Below are 26,853 nucleotides of genomic sequence, written 5' to 3' on the forward strand. Positions count from 1 at the left end.
TACATTTCTGGAAAGAAATATTTAATTATATTTTGCTAATCTTTATGTGAAGTTTTTGACCAGTTTGGTGTATTGGTGATTAATTAGATAAATATGGTTAAAAGAAGACAAAAGAGAATTGATGTCTAATTTGAAAGCAATGTAGATTAATAGAAGAGGTTATGAGCCTTCCATAAGGGTGTTTCTTCAAGATTCCTTAATGTCCTTTACTTCCCACATCCAAATAATAACCATGTCCTATTTATTTTAGTTCCTAAGCTCGAACACCATCATCTCTCATGTGAGCAGTTACAAACAGCCCCATTTGCCCATCTCCCGCCATTTGATATCCACACAGGTGCCAAAGTGACCTCTAACTCAGTTTAGATCTCTGCTGATACAGTAGCCACTAGCCACATGTGGCTCTTTGAATGCAAATAAAATGAATTTAAATTAAATACAATAACAATTTCAATCCCTCAATCACACTAGCTAGATTTCAAGGGCTAAATAGCCACATAGAGCTAGTGGTTACCATCTTGGACAGCACAGAGCACATTTCTACATCACAGAAAGTTCTATGGAATCTGGCTGTGGTTTAGGTCATATCACTCTCCTGCTGTATTTTTTTCAAGTGGCTTCCCATCTCCTACAAGTGAAAAAATGAATTCCTCAGCACAGTTTCCAAGGTCCTTCCTGATGTACCCCTTGATGCTCTCCCTCCACTGAATCTTGAACTTCAACAATACTATCCTTCGTTAAAGTCTTCAAACATACTGAATATCTTCCTAACTCAGACTTTTCATATTTGCTGTTTCTTTTGATAGGCATATTTTAATAATATTCTATACATCTCCTCCCTTTTCTTTTCTTCTTCATGAATACATCACCGTTAACTTTACAAAATCTTATTTTCTTTCATTGTCTTTCTCCAGATATAGACTCAGTTACATGAGAGCAGGCAAGGCCATGTCTGTCTTGGCAACTAATACAATGCCTTGTACATGAGAGATATTCAGTAAAGAGTGAAGGAAAGAAGGATGGAAGAGACAAAATAAAAGAAAGGATGGGGAAGAAATGATAGGTTGCTTATCTGTCAGAACTTTGCTCTCACCACACCTAGTCTGGTCCTTTAATTGTCTAGTTTCCTAAACAAACCCAAACTCAAGATTTTCTCCATGCATTTCTTCCTGCTGAGGATGCTCTCCCTACATATTCTGCCTGGAAAAATGCTACTCATTTTTCCTGTCCCCAGACAGATGCTGCCTCCTCTTGGTGTCATCTCTGACCACACCTTCCCTTTCGCAGGCACATCTAGGGACCCTCACTCACTGCAATGTAAGCATTACTTTATTACAGAGCTTGCTACTTTTCATTGTAAATAATGAGAAAGTCATAGCCAGTGTGTCTGAGAGAGGAGGCTTTGTTCAAGCATTAAGCATCATACTTGACCAAAAGAAGCAGTCACTAAGCCTTTATTGAAATTAAATAAAAATTAAAATTTTACATTTAATCTCTTAAATGTAAAACTGCATTCAATTTTTTCATATTTTTCCCATCATATCATATTTAGAGTTCTCAATTATGAGTGATTATTTTGATGACTCAGGGAGAAAATTAGAATTTCTCCAAAGATATTACATAAATATTAAAGAATTAATCATGAATCAAATTTTATCTGGGACTCACTGTAGAAAAATCTATTTTCGGTTCTGTGGCTGCAGAAATTTACACATGACATTCTGGCTTTATGATGCTATCCTTTCAAGGCGTGAGTGGAACAAACTATAAAACAAAACACATACTCAGAAAATGGGATGTTATTTGAACCAACAGATTTGGAATCTGAGATTTCTATATATGACTCTAAATAAATTAAAGTATCTGAGGATGACTGTGGTGGATAAATCTGTTTCATCCTTTGGGTGAAAACAGCCTTATGTCTCTCCACATGGACACCAAATAGCAGAATCTTTCAAATATTTTGTTATTGTTGTTTAAAAATACCTAGATATTTGGCAGAGTATCTTCTACAAATAATGATAAATATTCCATGTAAAGCCACTTTTAAAAAGCAAAAGGAAATTTACAGTGCATTACTTAATTTGGGATTTACCTTAAAACTTTAAAAGAAGGCAATCTTATTGTTCTCATTTTTCAGTTGAAGAAACTAAGGATGGATGTATAAATTGGCCTAGCAGAGAAGTTAGGAGTAAAAGGGTCTTTCTCTTGAAAAATCATCAGGGGTTTCACAAATATTGTGTTAGAAATAATATAGTCCAGAATAACTTTTTTAAAAGAAACTTGTTATTTATCTTTATCTGATTATTAAGATAATCAGTGTATCTCCTGTGTACACTCCAGACTTTAATCTGCACCCTTCCAATGTGGCACCGAAGTCATTGGGAATGAAAAAGACTCCTTGATAATGGGAGCTTGGTTCTGAAAATCCTTAAAATATTCTTGATATTAGAACATCACAGTCTGATGTTCTTTATTGCAAACAAGAAACAGAAATTCAGCAGGGACAGAGGGTCTCTGTAGGTACGTAGTATGGGGGTGAGATTGGAAAGAGGGAGTAGGAGATGCTTTAAATGAATAAATGAATGAATGAATGTATAAGTACATATAATATTTGTATGCTGACAATAAAATCTGTCTTATGTACACACACATACACACAAGAGATGGGATTTTGTGCCAAGTGTTGGTATGAAATGTAAATAGTTGGGCTGTGATAATTGAGTAAACATATGACTCAGGTAAAAGTTGTAATTTAATATAAACAGTAGCAGCAATACAGAAAGGGTGCTGTTTTCCAACACAGTAATATCCAGTTGTCCATTCTGACCTACTCTCAACCACTGCACCAGTGACATCTTATGTTAACTTCTGACCTCTGCAAACTACTCTTGATTGAGTGAACTGGTGGCAAAGTTTGTGTTCATGGTCAGAGTGCAGTAGGTTAAATTAGATCTCCAAAGTGCTTAGCATCTAGGTAGGAATTTCCTTGCATCCATAGCCTTACCTCCACAAAGTAAAATGATGAAGTCTTTAGGATTTATGTCTAAGACATACTACCGTAGGTTAGAGGAACACTAGCATTGAAGAAAACCAGGGTATTTGTTGGAATAAAATGGGAAAGTTTAAATAGGGCATCTGTGAATACTAGTTATCAAGGGTGATGCAGTTTCTAAAACATATCCATTGTTTTAGAATAAGAATGTTTACTTCCAAAACGTCCATCATTAGAGTTGACGTTAACATAACCCAAGGGGCCTGTTTTTTCAAATACCACTCCACACTGTGTTAATAAGAAGTTTCTTCTTATTGTGGCAGGAAGATGACTCTCCAAAGTATATTCTACTCTTTTGCAATGAGGTCTTTTGTCTAATGCATCTTAAGTAAATCTGCAAAGGAATAGCAAATCCAACAGATGCATATTTAAGAAATTAGAATGGAGACTTCAATACTGGAGATACAAATCCTATGACTTTTATTTTTAATGCAGAATTAACTTTTTTTAATAGATTTTATTTATTTATTTATTTATTTATTTATTTATTTATTTATTTATGGCTGCTGCGTTGGGTCTTTGTTGCTGTGCGTGGGCTCTCTCTAGTTGCGGCGAGCGGGGGCTACTCTTTGTTGCAGTGTACGGGCTTCTCATTGCGGTGGCTTCTCTTATTGCAGAGCACGGGCTCTAGGCGTGCGGGCTTCAGTAGTTGTGGCTCATAGGCTCAGTAGATGTGGTGCATGGGCTTAGTTGCTCCGTGGCATGTGGGATCTTCCCGGACCAGGGTTTGAACCCACGTCCCCTGCATTGGCAGGCAGATTCTTAACCACTGCACCAGCAGGGAAGCCCCCTATGACTTTTAAGATATAAATTAGAAGACATTGAAATTTTCAGTAGATATAGTAGGAACCAAATTCATGCTTTATTCTTATTTTTTTACTTTCTTATCCCGTCTACTCTTTTTTCTCATATTTCTTTACCACCATGTTTCACACATAATAACAAGCCATGCTCAGTAAATGTTTGTGCATCTTTCCTATTGTGAGCTGTTGAGTAACTGCAGTGCAAAATTCCAACTAATGTGATGTTATGATATATAAATCAAACAATCTCTTCCTGTCTATAAAGAGCAAAAGTCCAGCAAATGTTTACCTGTAGAATAATAGGAGGGACAACCTTAAGGAAGAGAAGATCTGTGAAGGCTCGGGCCAGGTCCAGAAGGCTCCTTGTGGATGAGTGTTGAGAGAGGAAACCCAGCACAGACTCCCATCTCTTCAGCTCGGAGTCTGTGCTTTATGAAGCAGATACTTTGGTAGCAGATATTCTGAAAAGGGTGATGACTTGTATAGACAAACACTACAAATAATTTTGGAACATTTTTCTAGTGTCACTTGGGAAACTACTGAAGGATGTGAATGGTTGTTTTTATTTATATCTTCCTATTTCTAGTTATTCTTTTTCACAGTCATTCTGGGTTTGAAGACTTGACTATTAATTAACCAATTAGTTTATTGTATCTGAGTCATGTATCAACTCATTTACTGCAAAGAACCATGCTGTGAAAGAGATACTTTCTCCAATTTATAGATGGGCCTATGAGATGATGACTAGTTACATTGTTTTAATGAGATCCCACAGGTGAGATTAGACTGAAGGTTTTCTGGTTTCTCTGTTTCTTGCACTCATCTGTTGCTATTCAGATAGACGCTAGGAATCCCAGAAAACAGAGTGAATGGCTTAGTGTCTACTTCTGGGACATCTATGCAAAATCATGACATCTGGAGAACTTGCTTGGTACACTGGATTCTAAAATTTAAGTTGGTACTTCAGGTTTGCTATTTTTAACCCACTCTGCTTTTCTTTGAAATTATTCTCTGTCAATTGGCTTTTAAGGAAAGAGCCTATATCGAGTCTTGTAACTGAGTATTGACTTTTATTGCTAGTGATGTGGCTGTGTCACACAGTGGAATGAGGAGGAGTGGGGAGAAACTGAGATAGTGGAGTGGATGGTGGCAGCTTAGAGGGCCAGAGGAAAGCAACTTGAATCTTTGCAGCTAGAGATGGAGTGGTGTAGCTATCGGTGGGGAGCACGGATCTTCTGAGAACATTCCTAAAAGTGGCGTGTGGGGTGCAGTTTTTTAAAATATGGGTAATCTTTATGTAATTCATTTCAAACTTACATAAAAATGTAATTAATTTTAACTATGATAACAAATGCTCATATAGTATTCAATATGAATACAAAAATGAATGTGTCCAATAATGCTTTGAACTTGAATGGCCAGTTTATGGGATGGAGATTTTGGTCCGAAAAGTTGGTAGAAAAATGAACACTAGAATGGTGCTAGAGGTGCAGGTAGGAGCCTCCCCACATGCTCCGTTTCCTCAGCTTTATTTTATCAGTTAAAGTGATATCCTCCTTGTGTTTGCTTCCACTGATATGAGAACCCAGATGAACTGTTTAGGGACAAAGAAGCAGGAGTAAAAGGAATGCTGGCTTACCACTGAAGAGGGGCCTGGGAATTGTCAGTAGAAACCTATTGTTTCCAGATAAGTAATGACAACATTAAAAATTTTCAGTAGATATTTCCTGAGCACTTATTACATGCCAGGCACTGCAATAAGTGCTTTATAGGTATTACCTTGTTTAAATCTCACAAAACCTATTATAATTCCCATTTTACAGATTAGGTAACAAAGGTACAGAGAGATTAATAACACAACTAAGTAACACCTGTGTAAGAGTGATTTTTCTTTTATTCATTCTACAAGAAACCAAGGAGAGAAGGGTGCAAGAAAGAAAAAGGCATCTAGCACTGTGCTTGGTATACGTTTGGTGTCTCATGCCTGCTTATTGACTGTGTTAAGCCTGGATTTTTGAACAGTTTAGCAAAGGCTCTTGGCAGCCTTTACTATAAAGTCTGTTAGGCAATAAAATGTGTGAAATGTCTACAAAGGGAGCAAGAGGCTTCTTGAAATAGTTGAGGTAGACTTTAAACTGAATTTTAAACTAAGTCATTGTTTTCCCCAAGTTCCTCCCATTGTGTAATCTCGTAATATTATGACATTCTTACCTCTGATCTTACTAAAGGGTTGTATTTATAGCCTATTTGATAAATTCTTATGACTCACCCCATAAAGTCTGTCATGAACTGGATCTTTAAAAAATGAGGAAAATATCCCTGCCTCTGTTAGAGTGATGGGAGTTAAATAACCCCCAAATGTTTTTCCAGGTTTATGCTATTTATAAACTATTAAGAAAGGGGCCTTCTCCACCACCTTCCAAGTGGGGAAGTTTATATAAAGTTTCATTTAATGGGACATGATGATTATGGTGATTTGATGATGCTCATATCTTCAGCACCTATTTAAGCACCAGAGACTGATTTATGCTTTATTTTTAATCTTCACAACCAGACCTGGGATCTGAGTACTTCATGTTTGACCAGTGAAGAAACTGAGGCTCAGTGAATTTGTTAATTATCCCAGAAACAGCAATGTATAAATAATAGAGATATAATTTATTCCAAATTTGAGGTCTGCATGATACAGGTTTTTAAAAAAATTTTTTTGATGTGGATCATTTTTAAAGTCTTTATTGAGTTTGTTACAGTATTGCTTTTGTTTTATTTTCTTGGCTGTGAGGCATGTGGGATCTTAGCTCCCTGACCAGGGGTCGAACCCACACCCCCTGCATTGGAAGGCGAAGTCTTAACCACTGGACCACCAGGGAAGTCCCTGCATAATATAGTTTTAACTAAGGGATCAAACAAACAGCATTTTTTTTTTTTAAATACCAACTTCCAAAACCCTGTCATTGTTCCCAGTGCTGCTTCTAGGCCAGAAGTTTTAGGCATTTACTGGACAGCAATCAAATAGCCATGGAGTGTGTTTCAGATTTGGGATTCAGGAGTATCAGTGATTAGACTGATTTTCATTTACTGTGGCCTCTGGGAAACTGGTAGCTGCATGAGTGTGTGAAATATCAGCAGTGAGATAATAAAATGACTACAACCCAGCAATGCCTGCACAGTTTATTTATGGAAATGACGCAGAGAGTGATAGTTAATCCTCTGGACATTCCTTAGCTCTTTTAAGAGACAGAGTGTTCATGATATCTGGAGCAAAACCCATGTCTTTTCAGTTATTTTACAGTTCAACTTGGAACTTCATAGGTCTAATCAACAATCATTGTTCCCCAAGAAAAGGTTTTTTAGTCTTTTTTTCTCCCGTAATACAACAGATTGAAATGTTTTGCAATGAACACTTACTTCCTCATGCTCAGGATTATTTTGCAAGCACTGTTAATTCAGAGATGCCTCTGGGTTCTTAAATTCTTTCTGAATTTCTCTAATCATCCTGGGGGTTAGGCATGGGGTTGGTTTGTAAATTCCTGGTGTATAGATGCATGTCAGTGTCTTAGTTTTCTTTATATCTAAGTCTTTACTGTACCAGGAACTATAATTTCATGGTACATGTTTTTACCAAGTAATCAGCAATAAGCTATTGTCAATAAAATTAAGTGTTTTTTAATATTATTCCAAAATGTTTAGTGATGCTTGTGTTTGGTGGGGAAGATTCACAGAAATGCCTTTTTTCTTGGTATTTGCATCTGGTATAAGTGATATAAATATCCTTTCTAATGAAAAAGAAATAGCTAAAAGGAGGAAGGAGTTATCCATATCCCTATATGTCTGTCTATCTACCTATCATCTATCTACCCATCCACTTATCCATCCTTCTTTATAGGTAGATATAGATACAAATAAGAGACTGATTTATGCTTTATTTTTAATCTTCACAGCCAGACAAATAAGTAGATACACATAAATAAGTAGATATACATAAAATACATATATATGTTTGCAGTGAAATCCACTAAAATATTAACAGTACAAAACTACAGACAGAACACTATGGGAAATTTATTTTTTTCTCATTTTGTTATAATAACATAGTCTTATTCTTAATGATAGAATAAATGTCCATAAAAACCATGTAAAAAAATAAAATATGCTAAGCTCCAAATAGCCATGGACGATGTTTCATATTTAGCATTAACGGGTACCAGTAAATCGATTTCATGTGCACTTCTTAGGAGGTCACCTCAGCCATGAAGGTTTTCTTCAGTCCTTCCTCCTAGATGGGATTGTACATGGCCTTGGTCTTAGTTTGTCCTTCTACAGATATGGAATACCATAGACTGGGTGGATTAAACAACAAAAATGTATTTCTCACAGTTCTAGAGGCTGGGAGGTCTAAGATTAAGGCACCAGCAGATCCAGTGTATGGAGAGGGCACATTTTCTGGTTTACAAATGGTTCTCTTCTTGTATCCTCATTGGCAGAGAGCAGGGAGAGAGCCTATGTCCCCTTCTTCTTCTTCTTCTTCTTTTTTAAATGAGGTCATTGATCCCATCAGGAGGGCCCTACTCTAATGACCTATTCTAACCCTAACTACCTCCTAAAGGCCTTACTTCCAAACACCATCACATTAGGAATTAGGATTTTAACATATAAATTTTGGGGGAGACACAAACATTTAGTCTACAGTATCCTTCTTTGAGCCTCTGTTCCATCCTGTTTTAGTTTATTTCACTGCTTATTTATAGACCGATATTTCTAATTATGCCTTGTGTTCCTTAAGACATATAGCTTTTTATATTTGGCATTCCATTGCCAAAGCTCAGATACTAGTGTATAAAAAGGATATTAATGTTGTGAAAAAAATAATTCCTGTATGATCTTGATACTTAGTGTTCCCAAGAAGCACTTGGCCATAGACACAAAGCATCTTAATGTTGTCTTCTTTGAAAGAGTTTTCTCAACAGAGAAACTACTAACCTGCCCACTTAAAGTTTTAAATTTCCTGAAATTGTGTGTTGTAAATCTGCCAAAATATCTATTCCAATTTAAAAAATTTTACTAGAGAATCAGTAAACATCTGATTTCTATAGACAGAGACAAATAGGAGACTAAATATATATTTTACTTAAAATGAAAACAAAACAAACCAACAGCAGCAACGACAGTAACACATACATACTGTGTAATCAAATGCAAGTTTTACACAAAGACACATTTCCTTTGAACTGCCGTAAATAACTTGCTGGCTAGTGCCATCTTGCTTTGGGCTTGGGTTCATTGTTTTATATGGTATTTTGTGGCAACTGCTAATTATCATAAGCTGTCCAATAAATGTGATGGATTGTCCAATTAACTCTTCATCAGCATCCATTTTTGAAGATGTTACCTATTGAAACTGATGGCAGTTTACGACCTCCGTGTTGCATATGTAGCTAATTACTCCTTAGACAATAATTATTAAGTTTCTTATGCTGCGTTCAGTCATTTTGTTTTACAAATTATGATGCCATTGTGTTTCCCAATTCATTTGACTTCACAACTATGGCTCTCTAAGGATTACTAAAGGTCTGCTGTGGAATGTATGGATCATAGAAACAGTGAAGTAGATTACAAATGTATCTGTTTTGTAGGTTTTCCATCGACCGGCACACCGACCTGGAGAGACAATTCAACGTTAATGCAGATGATGGGAAGATAACGCTTGCAACACCGCTTGACAGGGAATTAAGCGTGTGGCACAACATAACAATCATTGCTACCGAAATCAGTAAGTGCCTGGGTTTGTTAATTTCTTCCTTATGTGGCTGAGTTCAGTTTATGCCTAGGGATCATATGACAAGTGGTCCCAGTTTCTATTAGATATTTTGGCATTGGAACTTATTTTATTGTTCCCGAGGAGCCTTTGAATGCATCGTCTCAACATGAAATAACTTACACTGTGGTAAATGACCAAAAAGTTGCAATATATGTGGGAAGGAAACATTCTTCTATCCAAGTATTCTTATATCTATATCCATTGTTCGGCCATCAAAAACAATGTTTTGCATATAAAAATATGGGGAAAGATTTAGTATAAAAGGGTAGGTTAAAAAAATAGAATTCAAGAACTATATACCATAATTTAAATAAGTGGACCCTAACATATATATTACATTCGATATAGAAACTATTACTCACATAGCTAAACTATGCATATATACATACATATATACATGCAGAAAATACAGAAAGAAAATTTACACTGTCAATACATATCATTTTGGGGAGATGAGATGATAGATGATTTCTTGTTTTTGTTTTTTAGAATTAATATGTCTTACACAGTAATCATGGACTATTTATTTTACATCTTTATTGCAGTATAATTGCTTTATAATGGTGTGTTAGTTTCTGCTTTATAACAAAGTGAATCAGTTATACATATACATATGTTCCCATATCTCTTCCCTCTTGTGTCTCCCTCCCTACCCTCCCACCCTCCCTATCCCACCCCTCCAGGCGGTCACAAAGCACCGAGCTGATCTCCCTGTGCTATGCGGCTGCTTCCCACTAGCTATCTACCTTACGTTTGGCAGTGTATATATGTCCATGCCTCTCTCTCGCTTTGTCACAGCTTACCCTTCCCCCTCCCCATATCCTCAAGTCCATTCTCTAGTAGGTCTGTGTCTTTATTCCTGTCTTACCCCTAGGTTCTTCATGACATTTTTTTTTTCTTAAATTCCATATACATGTGTTAGCATATGGTATTTGTCTTTCTCTTTCTGACTTACTTCACTCTGTATGACAGACTCTAGGTCTATCCACCTCATTACAAATAGCTCAATTTTGTTTCTTTTTATGGCTGAGTAATATTCCATTGTATATATGTGCCACATCTTCTTTATCCATTCATTCGATGATGGACACTTAGGTTGTTTCCATCTCCGGGCTATTGTAAATAGAGCTGCAATGAACATTGTGGTACATGACTCTTTTTGAATTATGGTTTTCTTAGGGTATATGCCCAGTAGTGGGATTGCTGGGTCATATGGTAGTTCTATTTGTAGTTTTTTCAGGAACCTCCATACTGTTCTCCACAGTGGCTGTACCAATTCACATTCCCACCAGCAGTGCAAGAGTGTTCCCTTTTGTCCACGCCCTCTCCAGCATTTATTGTTTGTAGATTTTTTGATGATGGCCATTCTGACTGGTGTGAGATGATATCTAATTGTAGTTTTGATTTGCATTTCTCTAATGATTAATGATGTTGAGCATTCTTTCATGTGTTTGTTGGCAGTCTGTATATCTTCTTTGGAGAAATGTCTATTTAGGTCTTCTGCCCATTGTTGGATTAGGTTGTTTGTTTTTTTGTTATTGAGCTGCATGAGCTGCTTATAAATTTTGGATATTAATCCTTTGTCAGTTGCTTCATTTGCAAATATTTTCTCCCATTCTGAGGGTTGTCTTTTGGTCTTGTTTATGGTTTCCTTTGCTGTGCAAAAGCTTTGAAGTTTCATTAGGTTCCATTTGTTTATTTTTGTTTTTATTTCCATTTCTCTAGGAGGTGGGTCAAAAAGGATCTTGCTGTGATTTATGTCATAGAGTGTTCTGCCTATGTTTTCCTCCAGGAGTTTGATAGTTTCTGGCCTTTAGGTCTTTAATCCATTTTGAGCTTATTTTTGTGTATGGTGTTAGGGAGTGATCTAATCTCATACTTTTACATGTAGCTGTCCAGTTTCCCCAGCACCACTTATTGAAGAGGTTGTCCTTTCTCCACTGTACATTCCTGCCTCCTTTATCAAAGATAAGGTGACCATATATGCGTGGTTTTATCTCTGGGCTTTGTATCCTGTTCCATTGATCTATCTTTCTGTTTGTGTGCCAGAACCATACTGTCTTGATTACTGTAGCTTTGTAGTATAGTCTGAAGTCAGGGAGCCTGATACCTCCAGCTCCGTTTTTCATTCTCAAGATTGCTTTGGCTATTCGGGGTCTTTTGTGTTTCCATACCAATTGTGCAATTTTTTGTTCTAGTTCTGTGAGAAATGCCAGTGGTAGTTTGATAGGGATTGCATTGAATCTGTAGATTGCTTTGGGCAGTAGAGTCATTTTCACAATGTTGATTCTTCCAATCCAAGAACAATCATGGACTATTTAAAATTATATCTTCAACGTAAAATTTTTCATAAATTACATGTGAAAATGTAACCTTTTTTTCAAAGGAGGTTCTAGGGTTGTTAAAATAACACGTTAGTCCTTCTGCCAATTTTTAATGAGCACAGCTTCTTTGATTACACTTAATGACACTATAATTGAGTCTCTAAACAATAGCTGTATGGTACAATTTAGTGCTATTCTGTCTATGAGAACTCACACTCTGTCTCACCAGTTTTTTTTATTATACAGAACATGCAAAGGGGATGTGATATTCATTTTCTTTCCAAGCAAAAGACATTCTGCATATTACCTGACTTTATTTTTCCATAAAGGAGCTGATGAGGACTTCACAGTTTACACAGTTCAAGGGAGACATTACATTCTTGAGGGAATTAGGGTAGAAGGAATCTGAATAAGGAAATAAAAACTCACAATAAGCAAGATTCATGGGCATACATATGTAAAGGACATCAGCCCTAAGATCTGCTCTATGCTCTCTCTAAAATCTGCCCTGGTTTCACAGCTAATGTCTCTATGTTGATAACTTTGTCTGTAAGAGGAAGAGTAATCTAGACCTTCATGAAGGGCATGGTTTTTCCTTGTTCTGAGATGTGGGGTAATGTCTTCCATGGAGTCTTACTAAAAACAAAAGAAAACAGAATACAACCACGGTGTGAAAAAGTGACGATTCAAGAGTGAAGAATGTTTCTTTTGGCAACTCAAAGCAGGCAAAGAACCTGCTTGATATGGAATGAAAAAAGAGCTTTGGAAACTTCGGTGTTTTTCCTTATTAGAAGTACCATTTTCTTCTCCAGTATGTGACTCTGGCAATAGTTTTCCCTTGTAACGTTAAGGGATAAAGGAAACAAAGCATCCCATTTGGTGGCTTTGGTTTATTAGAAGTCTTAACCCCATCTAGATATGAAATTTTTACAATTTACAGTGTTGAAGCTGCATATCACCTTAAGCGTCTGAGAAAAACTGTATCTATTTAGATTGGTTGGAGGCTATATAAAAATGCTCTAAAGGACCATGGTGTTCTTTAAAGTATGTAGGCAATAATTACTTTTAAAAGAATTTTCTCATATATTGAATATAAAAACCTACTTGAGTTCGCCTTAATCTATGACACTTTTTTAATGAGATGGATGCCTTCACTTAAATATTCATCACGGAGGCCCTAATTAGAAGAATCCAGGTACTCCACTGTAAAGAGTAAAGGGAAATGAATACACAGAATAGGTGGTTAGGAAATATTTCAGGGGCAACCCAGAAACAAAAGTCTCATTTGCAAGGAATCACAGACAAGTAAGGAAGACAGATACAAAAGCAGATGCTCTGGGATAATGAGCTGTTAATTCTAGGGTGACAAGGGTACCAAACCAAATAAGAGAAGACATTCATTTGTTCATTCACTCAATAATTATTTATGGAGTCTTCGGTACTTGCCAAGCACTGTTTTAGTGACTGAGGATATAGCAGTGAACAAAATAAGCAAAAACCCTGGGCCTCTTGAAGTTTTCCTTCTAATGGCACTTGGAAGCCCCTGCATATAAAAGTGTGAATTGGAATCTGCTGGTATATCTATAAAGAATGACACGGAGGTGAGCAAGAAGGTGATGAGTATTGGGAATTACAAGCAGTTCCATGTTGATGGTGTGAAAAAAAAGTATGACCACAAACCTCCTTCAATGAACATATGATTGATTAAAAAATACTGAAACATAGATCAGATAAAGTTTTCTTCATGGCTTGACAGAAATCACTCAAGTATGTCCCAGATTCAAGGTTACAGTTAGCTCCATACAGACCAAATAGGAAATGGTTCTGTCCACATGACAACCCTCAGCTTTACTTGGAACCTTATAGAATTAAAAATATACAACCCAAACTTACATTATTCTGTTGACATCAATGGGAGTTATCTCACCTTTTATTACATCCTTTTTTGATGTTTGTTTTTTTTTTTACTCAGAGATTGTAAACTTTTATTTTTGACTTTTTGCATGTAACTTTCTTAAAACCAACAAGGCAGAGTACAAAAGAGAACTTTAATTTTAGTCTGTAAAATATAAGCTGAGGTGGGCATAATTCTAGAAATTTAAATGTAAAATTAGGTTATCTTTTTTTTCTAAATCATGAAAGGAACTTGAAATAAGATCACAGACAACTTAAGAAATATTGGAATTACTATGAAAATGGCTTAGAAACTTGTTTTCACTTGGTTTTATTATTTAGCCCATCATGTAATGTTTATCTTCCAAAGCCGCAGACCATGTCTTGGAAAAAAAATACTAAAGGGAGATTTATTGTATTTGGATGAGATGAATATTTAAAACTACCCAGGACAATAGAACCCCACAGGGGGAGGTTCTAATAAAGATAAAGAAATATTCATTCCAGGGAGAACAATTTAAAATTACTCTCAGATCACCATCTCTTCAGACAAAAGATTTGAACAAATGAAATTAAGCTATAAAATGGATTTTAGGAAAGTCCATCTGTTATCTCTTAATGAGAATGGAGATGTCATCCTTTATCCTCTTGTGTCAGATTCACTTAACCAAGGCTGAGATGCTTCACTGTGTATATTTCCCAAGAATTTCAGTGGTAATAGATCTAACTGGCCATCACAATCAACAAGCACATCTCATTACATGATCTGGCAGTTAGATGCCCAAGTACTAACAAGAGATTAGGCTTGTATAGAGCATCTTTGCTAAGTAGCTTTGCTAGTAGCATCCCTTGAAACTATTTTGCATGGCTGCTGTGTACCATGGTGGTGAAGGCTTAAAGTAAATTTAGCTAAACACTGAAAAAGTATCATGTAATCCCTATGGTACATTTAACTCGCCTCAGTCTTTGAAAACAGGTACTATTACTCTATGCATTTTCCAGTCAAGGTATCTCAGACATAGGTTAAGTAACTTGCCCAGAGTCTCCAAGAGAGCAAAGGGTGGAGACAAGATTGGTACCCTTGTTGCTTAACTGCAGATTACATGCTCTTAGATGCCTTCTTTGGGGGGAACCCTGTCCTATATCTTCTTTCCTTCCATCCTCCTGCTTAAATCGAGCTTCTGACACTGCCACATCATTTCCTAAAACAAGCGAATGAAATAGTTCTTCTGTGCAAAGCGGAAGGCTGGTGCAGGGACAAGAGTGCAGTGGAGGAAAGAACAAGCCTGTATTTGCTCAGGCCCTCGTGTTCTAACGTTTATAACCCAGGGGAGGAACATTGCCTAATGGACAAAGCCAGCCTTTGGAGCTGTTCAGACGGGAATTCTATTCCCATTTTCGAGATCAGGAAACTGAGGAACATTTTAGGGGACAGCATTTTTCAATGAAGTTCACAGAGAACTTGACATGCCCAGCTGATCCCAGTCACCTGGGTTATTGTTCAAACCAGAGTTCTGGTGTTTGCCTAGGACCTATGGAATCAGAAACTCAAGGCAGCCATTCAGGAATCCACTTTTCGCAAGTTCTCCCATCTCCCCTCCACCCTCCCCATCAGATTCACATTATAATTTAATTATATTATAATTAATATAATTTTCTATTATAAACATAATTATGATATTTTGAAGGAAGGCAGAAAAAGGTGACGTGTTCTTCTGTTTGTGTGTTTTGGCCTCTATTTTTTGTTATTCCTGTGGTGATAGGTGATATTTCACTGAGCTGAGGTTTGAGCTAAGGCTTGTCAGATGATGCACAAGATCCCTTTAGGTTGGGTAGTGTAGTAAGACCTACTTAAGAGAGAGACATGGGTAACAAGCTCAGCTGTCAGAGAGATAAAGGATATTGGGGGACAGTAAGGGAAAAATTTTCTTACAGTAGAGTCTCTGCAGGGACATTTCAGAGGCATTGAATGCCCATTTTAGAGTGTCCTTCCCAGAGAGAGTGGTGATGTGGGATGGAAAGTGGGGAATCCCACTGACACTGTGTACCCGAGAGCTGGCAACTGGCATTTACAGAAAGCATACTACTGTTGGTTACCTGAAAGTATTGTAAAGCAGGAAGCATATAATTGCCCATTAAATGAATCTCTTTGAGTTATTGATAATGCATTGCTCTAGCCCACTACAGTGGGCTGCACACAATATTGTCAATGAAGCTTTTCACTAATGATGGTTAGATCTCCCAGGGGACATACTAGTCTGATAGCACTTAAGGAATGTTTCTTCCTGACATAGGGCCCAGCTGCCAGAATGATTGCTTTGTCCAACCCAGGCTACTTAGGAAAAATACATCTTTATAGGGAGCTCATTGTTTCGAGAAATTCTGGGTCCTGGAGTTGGATGGAGTTGGCCACATTTTGCCCGTATAACCTTGGGCAAATTATTTCCTCTCTCTTGCTCTCAGTTTTCCCACCTGTGAAATGGGAATCATAATTGTTCTTTTAAATTTAGGTTGTAGTAAGAACTGAATTAAAAGTGATGGTACTATACCTTTTAGCTTAAAATCTATCTATAATCTTTAGTAATTGATGAATAAATCACATATGTTCTTGTTAATACAGCCCTAACCTGAGGCTTTGAATAACAGCTTAATTTTAAATTATTTATTTGGTTTATATTTTCTTTTACCCCTTCTCCCCACAACAACAAAATTGGTAGTCGTGACTTGTGTGTTACTGCTGGGTGCAGCTGTGTTTCTTCATTGCACCGCCAATATGTTCACTGACCTTCCTCTTGTCCCTGGTTCGGGCATGGTGGATTGACCTGTGCCTAAATAAAAACCCTCGAAATGAAGCAGACATATTCTGGGAGAGCCTGATTGAATTAAGGACTTCAGATTTTATATCAAGATCTCGTTCAAAATATGCAGTGTCTCTATCTATTGCCTGTGGCATAATCAGGACTACAGTGTCTTTAAGATCAATATCATTCCCTTGTATAGAATTGAGTGGAAGCAGATGGAGAGAAGGTGTTGTCCAGTTTAGTAACTCTCACAGAAGGGAAAGGATGATGAAAGTCTGAGGTAAACAGTAAAATTCAGGGGCAGGAGTGGTTAAGGGCTCCCAAATATCAGAGAAGCTGTAGCACTATGGCTGACTGTCTGGGAATATAGGCACATGGCAAGTTCCTAGCAAGATCCCCCTACCTCAGACAAGCATGCAGGTGCTATAAGGTAGAGATCAGTATTCTTAACAATAGAGATTATAATGAAGGGAAGTGGAAATAAATTATGGGAAAGTGAAGGGGAAGCTACAGTTTCCTGGGAAAGAGATCAGCATACAAAATAAGATTTCCCTACAGGGAAGAATGGGAGTGTCATTCCAAGTTCAAAGAGAAGCCTGATACAGGCCCCGCATGAATATCATTTTGTGGGTAACCCACACCAGATTTATTTTAACCACTATAGTGCCCACTTCATATACAGCTGCTCCAGTTACTTGAATACTGACTTGGGAATCTCTCCCTTAGTTCCTCTTTGTTCTGCATCCTTTCTACCGATATCCTCCCACCACCTCTCCATCTCTTTCATCTTTACCCCTCTTTTGTTCTAATCTACTGACATTTAGAAAAAGCCTGCGGATTGAGACTGGAGCTATATCAATAGATTTTAACTAGGAACTCCTTTAAGATATCACTATGCCTAATAACCCCTTAATCCTAACCCAGAAAAAGGCAGAAGGTAAGAGGCTTCCATCCCTATGTCTTGCCCTGGTCTCTCTTTATAAACCACCCTCCTCAAATCCTTAACAGTTAACTCCTACTGTAGACAACTGTAGATAAAGGATAGGAAGTAGGCAGCAAATAGTAATTCAAGGTTTTCAGCTACAAGTTGTAGCAAACTGACCAGTCATAGCAAATGGTCGTCTTCAGATTTGAGGGTACCAGATTAAGGGGGGGCAGGTAGGGGAGGTCCTAGATATGTGAAGAGATTATAAATATTGGAGGATAGTAGGTTGATTTACCCTCAGCTACGGTTTCTCTGAGGACAGAGGAAGCACATGGACTTGGGAAGAAAGTGCAGACATCAGTCTACAAGTCAAAGAGAATGACATATGAGTTAAGTGGCCAAGTTTATAAGTCAGTTTGCTTGGATGGAATCATAATTTTTTCATTCAATCACACTCACTCCATTGGTAAATTACTTCGTTCTGTGGCTTAGTTTCCCTATTTATAAAATGGGGGATATATTGAAACACCTTTAGAGGTGTGTGATAAGGAGTGAATATGTTTACATCCTAATATCTTTCCTAACATAGAATAAACTTCTGGTAATGATGCTTATGCTAATATTAATTATCATAACAATAATTATAAACATTAATTTTATCACTTTATATAATTAAAGAGGATATGCCTAAAAGTAATCTTTTTGTCATCAAGTAAAACCACCCAGCTTTATTTTAAGGATATACAAATTGTGAGTTTTTGAGGACGTATCATCCTGAGCTGATTTGGGAGGTATAATTTTCCACAAAAATATGTATCCAAACGGAGGGGTTTCTTTCCTCTTGTCAGTCCTGGCCAGCTTGGCAACCCTAAAAGCCTCCTTCTTACCCCAAACTAAGGTCACAGTTACTGTTACCACTGCTTTCTCAGACAGCAGTAGTGCTTACTAGGTAAAACCAAACTATGAAGTCAAATTTTCAGAGCCAGAACATATGCTCTGTGTGTGATTTGAATAAGTCACATAATCTCTTTTAGCCTCAGTTGCTATATTTGAAGTTTGTCATGACAATTAAATGATGTAATACAGGTAAACTGCATAAAATAGAGCCTGGCGTATAGGAAGGGCTCAATGACGTTTCTTCTTTCCCCTCTCTAGTGCCCCTCCCCCCTCCTTCCTCACCCTCCTCTTTATCCTTCTCCAGACCAAACCTGGTGCCTACTCAACCCTGCATAAACATAAACTTTATGTCCTTTATCTAAACATTCTGTTTGTCATTTAGATCTCCCTTTTTCTCCCAGCCACTTGGGCTTAGGAATAAAGGGAACCAAAATAGTCATATGGACATTGATTTGTATTGGTTCACTTCTGCTGCATAAATGACCGTGTCAAAACTTAAAATGATAAAGATGTATTTCTCGTGGTTCTCTGGAGCAGCTGAGTGGTTCTTTTGGTCTGAACTGGTTTTGCTAGTCTATCTGGTCAGCTGGTGGCTTGTCTGGGGCTGGATGATCTATATTGGCACCAATTGTATATATGACAGGCTAGTTAGGCATTAGTTAGCACCTCTTCTCTGCTCCACGTGGCCTCACATCCTCTAATAGGCTAGCTCAGCTCCTCTGGTGCTACTCCCGGGCGTCCATGGAACAGCAAAAGACTGGGGAGCAAGTACTTGCCGAGTCTCTATTTGCATCAAGTTTGCAAATCCCACTGGTCAAAGCAAGTCAAATTACCAAGAGCAGGTTTAAGGAGTGAAGAAACAAATGTCACCTCTTGATGGGAGGAGTTGGAATTTCCAAATATTACGGGCATTCTTTTTTAGAAAAATTAATTTCACACTGGGATGCTAAATCTCAGTATATATGACCAAGAATGATATGGATCTGTAGCCTACACACATAGGTACTTCCCTTCTAGATTCCTCTTCTCACATACATCTAAAATTCTCTGCTCTCACCTCTTACTTATTTGAGAAAAAGGATTGGACACAGTATTCCTAACAGCTGTCAACTAGTTAACTATAGATTCTTTAGAATTTCAACTTAAATAGCAATTTGTATTATTCATAATAAATCTGTTAGCACATTTTTAATGCAACAAAAATTTCTCCTACCTGACTGCTAGTGTAAGCTTTAGCAATTATTATTAATCCTTTGCTCTAAGGTCTCAAAGATCCATGCTCTTTGCCTTTAAGAGACTGGTTGCGGCTTATAATACCCATTTACTTGCTTGAGGTTTTGAAAATACCTTTTTTTGTTTGTTTGTTTTGGCTATGCCATGTGACTTCCGGAATCTTAGTTCCACGACCAGGGATGATCAAACCCGGGCCCACAGCAGTGAAAGGGCAGAGTCCTAACAACTGGGCTACCAGGGAATTCCTTGAAAATACATTTCTAAAGGGAGAAATTGGTAAAGTCCTTGTTCTCATGAGACATTTTATTATTGCTTTGTTATTGATCACTCTTTTATCCTGGGAGCCTAGCACAGTGGGGCTCCCAGTACATATTTGCTGAGTTAATGAATGAATAAAGGAAATAAGAATTAATACCACAAGATAACCTGATTATTTCTGACTCTAAACAGACACTATTGATTAATTGGTGGAAAGGATCTCTGCTTTTAATATACCCCACTTAGCTCTTTGTTAAAAGTCTTGGGCAGACAAGCACATAGGCACAGTGGCTTTTCTGGATTTTTTAAAGTCATTCTTTCCTGAGTGACTGAAGCTGAGGCATAAAGGGCAGGAATGACTATGCTCTCCTTGTATGAAAATTGTGGGGCACTGACTGCTCAAAAGGAAGAATTCCCATAGAATATTAACCAATCTAAGGTCAGAGACAGAGACCATGAGAAAGGTGCTGGCAGAGAGGAGCCTCAGGTCCTCTCACTTCTTCCCCAAGTAGCCAGGCTTCTGATCTAAGAACCTTTATTTCTCTTCCCTCTGAGAGCCTGAGGCAAGCCCTGAATTATGCCAGCCCACACTTCATTACCCAATGAGCCCGTTTATCGTTTAATCTGATATGTATTGAACAAGTGGAAGCAGGTTACAAAGCAGCAAAGCCTAAAGAATGAAAATGCAGCATGTTTTCTGATTACAGGACTCCCTAATCCAGAGCTTAGAAGTCAGGGCTAAAAATAGATGCCAGTTCCATCTCTGATCCACCCCCACCCACCTAGCATTTCAGTGCCAGGTCAGGTGGCCCTTTTAGCCAGATGGTAGAATTTTGAACTATGATAACTTGCTTCCATCTAATTTGGGGTGGCAGGGCATTGGTCACTCTACACCCTCACTTATGATACTGATACCTTCTTGTTCCTGGAGTATCTATAGGACAAGGGTTCACCCCACGTGATGCCCAAGGTCAAGGGTTATGCTGTTTGTCACAAAGAAGCAAGGAAGTAGAATGTAAAGAAACTGTCTCTAAGGCTTGCATTGAAACTCTAAATATTATTATAAAAATATTATATAAAAATATTTATAATATAAAAAGCATATAATTTGGAGTAGGGTGGGATCTCTCCATTGGATGGGAGAGACAGTCTTCTCTGGGAAGATCCTTTGTGGATGGTATATTTTCATCAGGGTCATAAAGCAACAGTAGGCTTTTGTCAGAGATGTATTTCCAAACAACAAACGTCTTGATCAAGAGGAGAAGAGCACAGAATATCTTCTGAAGATTAGAGAACTCAGGAGAGAAAAGAATATATGGTTGGAAAGTTAAGTATGGAAAATTATGATTGCCTTCAGATGCCAGGTACAGGAAATGATCTTATTCTCTGTGTCAGAGGGGCCCATCAAATACATAGAAATATCAAAATAAGGGAAATGTCTGGCTCAGAATATTAGCATTCCAGATTTAGGAGCAGAATAGGTTATGAGTGGAACAGAGAGCCTACAACCTGGAGAATGAGAAGGGGAAGAATATGGCTATGATGGTGGCTCAGAATCGCCCAGAGAGCTTGTTACAACACTGGGCCAAAGAATCTGTATTTCTAACAAGTTCCCACGTGAGGCCGATGCTGCCGGCCCAGGTCCTGCACTTGGAGAACCACTGCTATAACCCCTGCAGTCCTGATTCAGAGTAGAACTGAAGCTGCGTTAGAAATGGAGTTTGAATGAACAGAAATTGGCATCTGGCTAAAACTAATGAGCAGCAAGGAAACTGATGGAGACTAAACCTTGGTGACGAGAATGAAAGTAATGATGCAATTAAGAGTTACTGCTTACTGTATGCTAGGCAACATTCTAGCCCTTCTCGTGCCCTTTATCCATTTAATCCTCACAACGGTTCCGTAAATTGGTACCACCAGTCTCTCATCTCATAAAGAAAGTGAAGATACCAAACTTCAAGCTCTCCATGTTTAGGTGGCTAAGTTTGGATTTGATCCTAGGTTTGTCTGACTCTTCAGCCCAGTCTCTGACAATTGAGCCTGCATCCTCTCCTAGTGATAGCCTAGTTGCTCCTGAGACATATCATGATTCATGTTAACAAGTCAGAAAACAGAAAAGATGGTCCATCCTTCCAAAGTTTAAGAGTTCACAGCCTTCCTTTGACTAGCGCTTTATAAAACAGGTTAGAACACAATGGGATGTCACTGATAACGCTTTTTTCCCCACTGAAAGGGTGGGAGGAGGTCCAGTTGGGGATAATGAATCTAAAATTTGCATCTGTGAACTAGCTGTTCCAGGGGAATTTGGAGTTTTAGGAACCTCCAGTTCCTAAATTTAAAACAAATTAAAGGGGCTCCTTATATTGAAGTTTGAATGCTCCTGCAACCCACTGAGATAAGCCTGGAATGATGCTGAAGTCTGCTCCGCACACCTGCTGTTATAATTTGACAATGGATGATTAATAATAGGCTGAAGAAGGGAGACATGGAATAAAACCATGGATGACAAATGTGGAAGGAAAAAGCGTCGGCTATGCAGCCAAACAAATATGAATTCCAACCTAGTTTACATTAACAACAACCTACTTGAACATCAACAGTTTCCTTGATCAATCTAGTGTGTTTATTTATTGGTTAAAAGGAAACTGTAATACTCAATAGGGAACTAAAACTCAGCTGGTTGATATAGAGAATATATATGCATATATAATTATCATATTTCTGTAATTAATATAGATTACATTAATATAATCATCACATTATATTATAACATATATTATTTACTATAATTTAATATGGTATAATATAAATATATTCTCTATATCTGTTTTTAGCAATGGCAATAATAATAAAAGCCTCATCACCTGTTCTTTCAGGTGAACTATTGTGAGCTTGATGTTTAAGAGACACTGACTTAAAAAAAAAAAGACACTGACTTTTTAGAACATTCTCTGTCTTGACTTTAACTGTTTTGTTCAGTAAAACAAACAATTCTAATGCGCTATGAAGAAAATCTGTGTTTTTCTATTTTATAAAAATATATATATATATTTTTTCCTAGCTCTAAAATAAGGCTTGTCTTCAGGTTGTGTTTTAGGCACAGTATCTGAATCTCATTGCCGGTTAATACTCGAGTATCTCTGGATATAAACATACCCACATTGAGCCAGCATCTGATTTCCTGCTGAAGTGTTTTTCACATTTCCAATATAATTATGTAGCAGTTACAAAGAAACCAAGACTGAACTCCACAGAATACCAGAATATAACAAATCCACATTTGTTTATTTAAGAAACGATATAAAAAGCATGGAAGATAGAACTGATGTGTTGGGTGACTTCTCAGGGAAACTGATAACCTAAAATAAATCTGAAAATACCTGGATATTTATCAGAAGTGATTGGTTAGGCATGGGTTTAAAAAGGCATTTAGATGTTCTACAAATGGCCTCTGGCATATAAATAGGAGACCTTAGTGAAAATGGAAAATACTGAATTAGATATCTTTATTTTGGTTTTGGTCTCTGAATGATTGATTTTGTCCCTTGTAGTGTCCATCTTAAAGAGAGTTAAGATCCAGTAAATTAGTCAGTAAATGTACCAAATGACTGTTGACTGAGCACACAAAACTTTAGTGAGTCAAACACATTTCTGCACCTCTGTACTAGACACTATGGTCACATGTTGTTAAAGACATTGTTCCCGGCCTAGATGCGGGGCTTCTGCAGTAGGGAGATAATTGCTGGACTACAAGCAGGTTGTCTAATGGAAGGAGACAGAACACATCCTAACAACACATATGAGGAAGAAATTAGCTCTGTATGGTGCCTTCTCCAGTGTCCCTAGGAGTCAAGTGCAATGCTCTATTGGGACAAGTGAAGAGGAAGAGCAAGAATGTTGCAGGTGAAGGGAATAGCATGAATCCACCCAGGATGTTTTGGGAATTGTGTGATGAAAGGGAGGGAATTGTTGATCTTGGCTTGTTTCAGTCATGGTTATGGGAGCCTCCACTGTATGCACACTTATTTCCACGTGGACCTTTCTGTTGTGCTTTTTAGCCAACAGGACAATAAAAATGAACACCCAAGGTATATTGTCTGTTTGTAGAAGGACTGGAGAAGCTCACTGGTCTTTGGACATCATAGGAATTACGATTTGGGAAAGTTGCATAGATGCATACAGAGCAACTCTCCTACGATCTCCTTTGATTCAGCGTCTAGATCTGTTAAATTTAATAATATCTGTGAGTGGCAATCAAGGCAAACTAGAATTTGAGATGCTACTTAATTCCAGGCAGAATGACAGTCACCACTGTGTGCAAACATTTGTTTCATTCACTCCTTATAACAGCATTGGGATGGACACATCCTGAGCATTGTTTCAGAAATACATGAAATGAAATCTGGGGAAGTCAGGGAATGTATATGAGGTCACAGATCTAATACTATGAGGTTCAAATCCACCAGGTTTAATACCAAAGCCTGAACTCTCTACTCTTTGGTGCTACTAATTGTGACAGATGGGAAAACAGGGCAAACATCCTTGAAAAATACTAATCTCTGTACAAATGTGTCATTAAATGCCAGGCTTTGTGCTAGGCACTATACGTTCGGGAAGAAAAAATCAGGGAATTAAATTGCTGATAGTCTACTTGGGATAAAAATCATAAAAATAAAAGTCACATAAGGTAGTATGTTTATTTTATTCAGCATAGTTTTGCCAAGAAACTTGGCTCGTCTACACCTTCACATGAGTATTTTTGTCCTTCTTCTTAATGGACACATACTGTAATTATTGTGTCTACAATAGGAACAACTGATTTTAAGAGGCAAGGAGTTGGGTATGATAAATCCATTCAGGAAACATAGGTTCAATTCTTGGACCTATCATAATGGTACTTCTGGACTTCAGAGTTCTCTTTAGCCTGTGGGTAAAATGAGAGCATCACTAAGTTCTCATCCATCTCGGGTTGATGGATCTTCAGTGGCTGCAGTATAATACGATAATGAAGAGCACAGGTTTGGGGACAGAAGGATATGGGGTTGTAAGCTAACTACAATACCTGTAACTCATGTGATGTTAGGAAAAGCGCTTATCCTTTCTAAGCCTTATTTTCATCATTTGTACGGTGTACATAATAACATTTTTGTATAGCGTTGTATGCTTTACCTACCATAGTCCCTAGTCTTAAAAAAATCATAGAATGGTTGAAATATACAGGGGAACATGTGGGGGAAGCAAAAATCTTTAATCCTTTAAAACAGCATATTCAAAGTATGGTCTAGTGTAAGGTAAAGTCTTTTAGGGGTTCCATGAGGTCACAGTGTGTTTATAATAATACACAGATGCTACTTGCCTTTTTCTCTCTCATGTTCTCACACGTGAGAGTGGAGTTTTCCAAAGGCTACATGACATGTGTTGGTATCATTGCTCAATGGCTAATGAAATGTGTGTGTGTGTGTGTATTATTTTGTTTTAAAAATTAGTTGTGATTTCTAGTTGGTAAATATTGAGAGATATAAGCTAGTAACATGTTTTTATAAATAAAAACATTTTGATTTCTTTAGTTATTTTTAAGTGTATAAGGAGGCCCTGAGACCAAACTGTTTAAGAACCATGGCCTTAGGAAGGCATTTATCTTCCCAATTAGTTTGAGATATAGTAACAGCAAGAAGTATTGCTATATCTTAGATATCATGTTGATAAAATAATTTATCACCAGCAAAATGTAGGTTGGATATTGAAAGAAGTAATGTCTATAACATCTTTCATAGGATTCTTGGTATAGTATAGAGAGTAAGAGCTCACTAAATGTTGGTCATTGTTAAGAGCAGAATGAAAATGAAGTTATCCTCAGTGGAAATAGATTGACATTATAATTGACATTTCTAGGGTCTCATCAAATAAGGCTGCCTTCTCTAGAGACAGCATTTTGTCAGGACAGATCAAAGACTTGCCTTCTGCTAAATCCCGGGTATTGTTACTCTTTCAGAGAGGCATATGAGCAGGAATAGGGAATTAAGTATGTCACAGAGATAAAGGCGGGGGGCCCATCCAGGTCTTCCAGGGAGTGACACCCCGGTATAAGGACCAAGCCTGATGTGCTCTTTCAAGACAAGCCCTGCCTCTAGAAATAGGCGGATTAACAGAACACAGGGCTGCTAGGATTTAAATTGCACATCTAACTCCCATTCCTCTCACTCCATGTTTTTTCAAGCCAATTTTTGTGACTATTTTATTCAATTTTAGAAACGCTGCAGTAAAATTTGCTGACCTAGATGATGATGATAATAATGACAGCAACAACTATCATTCCATCATTTCTTGAACTTACTTTCCTCAGAGCTTGACACAGCATTCTGAGTAGTCACCCATGTATTTTACAAAATTTTCCTGTGTGGTTAGAAATTAGATTATCTACATGGTGCAAATGAGAAAATCAGATAGCTATTGTGTGTCTTTAAGCTTTAAGGACTTTACAACTAGTACTTGGTGGAGCCAAACTTTGAACCTTCGTTTGTCTAACACCAGAACCTCTGCCTTAACCACTGTGCCACACTACAAAGCCTTTGGCGGACATTTTATTTTCACTGTAAATTAATGTATTCACATTCTTGTTAAGCAAGTGTCTTCCTTGGGCTTGGCTAATGCATATCTGTGCTGAAGCACCATTGTCTTCAGGAATGTGCTGACAGAATAAAGTTTCTGTTCCCACAAAGCTGAGGACAAAACCCTAAATCTCAGTGAATGTAGCAAGGTGAATGATATTTTGGAAAATTTAGTCATGAAAGTGAGGCTCTTGCCAGGTAAGGATAACTTTGGCCTCCAGATTTCATTTCTGCTAGT

General features: G+C 37.6%; 1 protein-coding gene across 5 annotated transcripts in view; it reads left to right on the forward strand.

Moving 5' to 3' along the window:
- CDH8 (cadherin 8) overlaps positions 1-26,853 on the forward strand; it is a 380,574-nt gene that overhangs the window by 244,341 nt on the left and 109,380 nt on the right. For 4 of the 5 annotated variants that reach the window (XM_029203542.1, XM_029203559.1, XM_029203577.1 and 1 more), the window contains one exon: positions 9,492-9,628. In XM_029203542.1, the coding sequence (XP_029059375.1) occupies positions 9,492-9,628 (137 nt within the window). Of the gene's footprint in view, positions 1-9,491; positions 9,633-26,853 lie in introns of all 5 variants that reach the window. The other variant, XM_029203552.1, reaches the window with a different exon arrangement.

This window comes from Monodon monoceros, unplaced genomic scaffold (assembly GCF_005190385.1).
Source record: "Monodon monoceros isolate NGI ecotype Baffin Bay Population unplaced genomic scaffold, NGI_Narwhal_1 Super_Scaffold_10, whole genome shotgun sequence".
Taxonomy (NCBI): Eukaryota; Metazoa; Chordata; class Mammalia; order Artiodactyla; family Monodontidae; genus Monodon; species Monodon monoceros.